This window comes from Cephus cinctus, unplaced genomic scaffold, assembly GCF_000341935.2.
Source record: "Cephus cinctus unplaced genomic scaffold, Ccin1 Ccin1_scaffold1161, whole genome shotgun sequence".
Classification (NCBI taxonomy): Eukaryota; Metazoa; Arthropoda; class Insecta; order Hymenoptera; family Cephidae; genus Cephus; species Cephus cinctus.
In genome coordinates, this window is record NW_014333651.1 from 166164 (window position 1) to 170175 (window position 4012).

Below are 4012 nucleotides of genomic sequence, written 5' to 3' on the forward strand. Positions count from 1 at the left end.
TTTGGGGGGGGGGGCAATTCCTCAGGGAATTAAAAGAACTTTTTGGTAGGTTCGCGCCAAGCGCATAATATGAGCGTTTCGTTCCAATTAAAAAAATCAATTTGCTCCTGGCGACGCGTAATGTCTGGGATTAGCGTCTATCCAAGGCTTACCGACGTGTGTGCACTGCACCCCGATGATTTATTCGACCGAGTGGGATTGGCATAAAGGCGCGTTATGGTATCGATCCTGCTGTGCCCCGGGATGCCCCAGGATGCCCCAGGATGCCCCAGGACACTTTGGATCGCCTCTCCTCCGTCGCGATCCTGAATAGAGAGCAATGTCAAGAGGCAAGATCATTCGAATCTCCCAGGTTCGCAGGAAGCTGCGTGTTCTACGTAGCTCTTGCCCCGGTCCACACAGCTACACCAGCTGCTCCTTCAGTGATCCCTACCACTCCGTTCTCTGCGGCCTCTCGCTGCCCTCCTCGTTCGCCAGCATCGCTGACGTCGGCAGCTTCCTCGTCGCGCGCGACTCGCGTCGATTACGTGGGCTGAGCGCGAACTTGACTTCTGCAAGGACGCGTTTCGAAAGGAGGAAATAAAAAATGTTCCGCCGTTAAAGGACGCCTGCGCTCCAGAGCGTCGCCCCTCTGTCTGCCTCTGTTGCGTAAGGTCGTCGACGTTGACGTCCGCAGCGTCAACCGGCCGAATGTGGATCAGCAGGGGAATAGCCTGACTAACACCTGGTAGATCCTAACGTTACGCAAGCCGTTCCTTTGGATTTCCCGAAGATACATGTGTTTTCCTCTCTCTCTCTCTCTCTCTCTCTCTCTCTCTCTCTCTCTCTCTCTCTCTCTTATTTTTCTCTCGATTCTCGTTTGGCGCTCGCGTGTCTCAGGTCAGAGAACAGACCGTGGAGTCGTGGGCACCATAGATAGGCGGCTGCGAGTAGTCCGGTCGGCACTTTTTTCAAAGTTGGGCCATCCCTAATATCTTCGAATCTCGTGACTAAGATGAATTATTTGTATCCGTGGTTTATGATCGCTCGGGGTAGAGAGCACTCCTGTACCGGGGAAGGGATACGAGAGTGAGAGAGGAGCGTGAGTCTTGGTACGAGCGAGACGGAGTCGGGCAAGAGTCGTGTTGCCAGAGAAAGAAAGAAAAAGAATGCGAGAGAAAAGGAGAGAGATAAAAAGGAAGGAGAGAGCGTGATACGCAGGTACTTGGAAGGAGGAAAGACGTAAGGCCCGTTCGATCTCTATGCGGTAGCAGCGGGCCTCGTCGTATATACCAGCTAGCCAGTCAGTCAGGTATACCTTCAGGCTATTCCATGATAGACAAGGTCAGCCTCTCCCGTGTGCGCCAGGACTGACTGCCAGGCAGTCAGCCAGTGAGCCAGTCAGTCTGCCTAGCAAGCAGTCCGGTTTGCCGGTTGGCTTCTAGTATATCTCTCTTTTGACTATTAATCCCAATATTCGCGATTCAACCAGCCAGCCAGTCAGTCAGCCGATCAAGTAGAGCCCAATTCGGTATCTCGACTCCTAGAGAATCTTATTTGTCAATAGTTGCTTAGCCATGCAGCGCGCAGTACCTTGCATATAACAAATGAATTTGCTATGTCTTTCAGATATTCGGAAGTAAAGCGGACCTGCAATTACACACTCAGATCCACATGAGAGAGGCGAAGCCGTACAAGTGCACCCAGTGCTCTAAGGCATTTGCGAATTCGTCCTACCTCTCTCAGCACACAAGAATCCACCTTGGTATAAAGCCCTACCGCTGCGAGATCTGCCAGAGGAAGTTCACCCAACTCAGCCACCTCCAGCAGCACATCCGTACCCACACCGGGGACAAACCGTACAAATGCCGTCACCCTGGGTGCACCAAGGCCTTCAGTCAACTGAGCAACCTCCAGAGCCACTCCCGATGTCACCAAACGGACAAGCCCTACAAGTGCAACTCCTGCTACAAGTGTTTCTCCGACGAGCCCAGCCTCCTGGAGCACATACCCAAGCACAAGGAATCGAAACACCTCAAGACCCACATATGCCAGTACTGCGGAAAGAGCTACACGCAGGAAACTTATCTGGCGAAGCACATGCAGAAGCACGCGGAACGCACGGACAAGCGGCCGCCGATAATCGGAACGGGATTGAGGCCCTCGATTCACGCGGCGATGGCGCATCATCATCAGGATCACTACTGGCCCAAAGTCAGCCCGGACTCCGTAATCTCCGAGCTTCACGACAGGCTACCCCATCACCACGCGGCCGCTGCGGCAGCGGCAGCCGCGGCCGCCTCGGACTATCATCAGAATCCAAACAACGAGATGATAATGCCACCGCACGGTCACCGAGGTGACGCCTCCATTGAGAATGACTCGACGAGGCAGCAGACGCCGCAGCCGGGCAATCATCCGAACAGCAGTTCGGCCTTTACTCCCATATCGTCAATCTCTATAAATTCGATTTCCTCGATGCAACATCCGCTCAATCCATTGAATCATTTACACTATCCGGGTAGTCATCATCCGGCCTCGAGGCCCTACCTCTACGAGGCGTTCAATACCACCCAAAAGTCATCGCCCACGTCCTCGGCGTCCGGCGTCACCTCCGGTACCACGAGTAATCAGAATGCGACGTCCTTTCCGAATCAATTGATAAGTCTTCATCAGATACGGAATTACGCTCATCAACCTAACCTTGGTAACTTGGGCAACATCGGGAACCTAGGCAACCTTAGTAATTTGAGTAATTTGAGTGCGTCCATGGAAAGTCATGCGCTTCTCGGTGGACTTAAGGACAAGCAGTAGAGTTACTCTACTTCTTCCTCCTCCTCCTCCTCCTCCTTCTCCTCCTCCGTCAGCTCTTCTTTTTCTTCTTTAAATTCAATTTTCATTTGCACAACTTAGTAATGCCTATTCTTTTGAAAAAAGCAGCGGTAGATGCTCTCTTTTGTAACAGCCGGTAGATTGGGCTTTACGAAAGACAACATCTGTCTTGCACAGTACAATGGAGACACACGCGTTACACATCCAGGATATAAGGTATCCTGCTGATCGTGAGGTTCAGGGATACTAAGGTCAGCAGTGCCAGAGCAATGTTAATCTTACTGTCCAGTGCCACCCATGTTTCTTTAGACTAATCCGCTGAAGTCGAAGCAGCCAATTGCCCAAGTCTTCGTTCTCAAAGGAGATCTCCTTAGTTGAATATTGTGCGTGCGAGATCATCGCAATGAACGAGCGATACGCAAGAGTACTTACGTTTAGTCATTCGTTGATACTGCGCGAGTATCGGCATAGTTAATTTCGCTGTAATTCATTGCCAACGATCATTATCGACCTCAATGTTTTCCGAGCTATTTTATTTGTTTTTATATTGTGTCTACGATTTTTTTAAGAATTCCCATTTCTCGCCGAAGTAACACAACAACCGAATATTTGCACGTAGAGATGCGAATGCAATCCCCTGAATGAAAAAAAAAAAAAGAAAAATAAGAAAGGGAGAAAATAGGCTAAGAAGGGACGCGAGGACATGGGAACGTAACGCAAAAGAGGGTACAAAGGCGTCGACGCCATAAGCGTCACGACGACGACGACGACGTCGTCGTGCGCACACAGAAAGAACACATGAAAAATCTGATGAAAGAAAAAAAAAGCAGAATGGGGGAAACGAGAAAAGAGTAGTAGAATTGACGTTGACCACAAAGAAGAGAGAGAGAGTGGGTACGGAGAACCTCCTGTACATAGCTATTATATAAATATATAAATAAATATTATTATATTATTATTAATTATTATTGTATTAATTATTAATTAATATTTGGTAGGTGTGTAAGGTAAATCTTAGGCTCGAATAAGTGAACATTCTCTTAAGTACCTTGTGCAAGGATGAGAATGGGGAGAGACGCGATGTGCACTTTATTTGTAACTACCTTTTTTCTTTTTTCGCACTACGGACTCGCAATCGAATGGTCGGGCAAATAATTCTGGGCAACGGTGGGGATTGGGGGGGAGGGGGGGGGTCGAAAAA

The 4012-nt window shown here is 49.5% G+C and overlaps 1 protein-coding gene across 2 annotated transcripts in view; it reads left to right on the forward strand.

Annotated features, from left to right (window-relative positions):
* Positions 1-3773, forward strand: part of LOC107272298 (zinc finger protein rotund) — a 45486-nt gene extending 41713 nt beyond the window's left edge. For both annotated transcript variants that reach the window (XM_015749317.2, XM_015749318.2), the window contains one exon: positions 1609-3773. In XM_015749317.2, the coding sequence (XP_015604803.1) occupies positions 1609-2793 (1185 nt within the window). In that variant the 3' untranslated portion in view covers positions 2794-3773. The remainder of the gene's footprint in view (positions 1-1608) is intronic.
* The last annotated feature ends 239 nt before the right edge of the window (positions 3774-4012 follow it).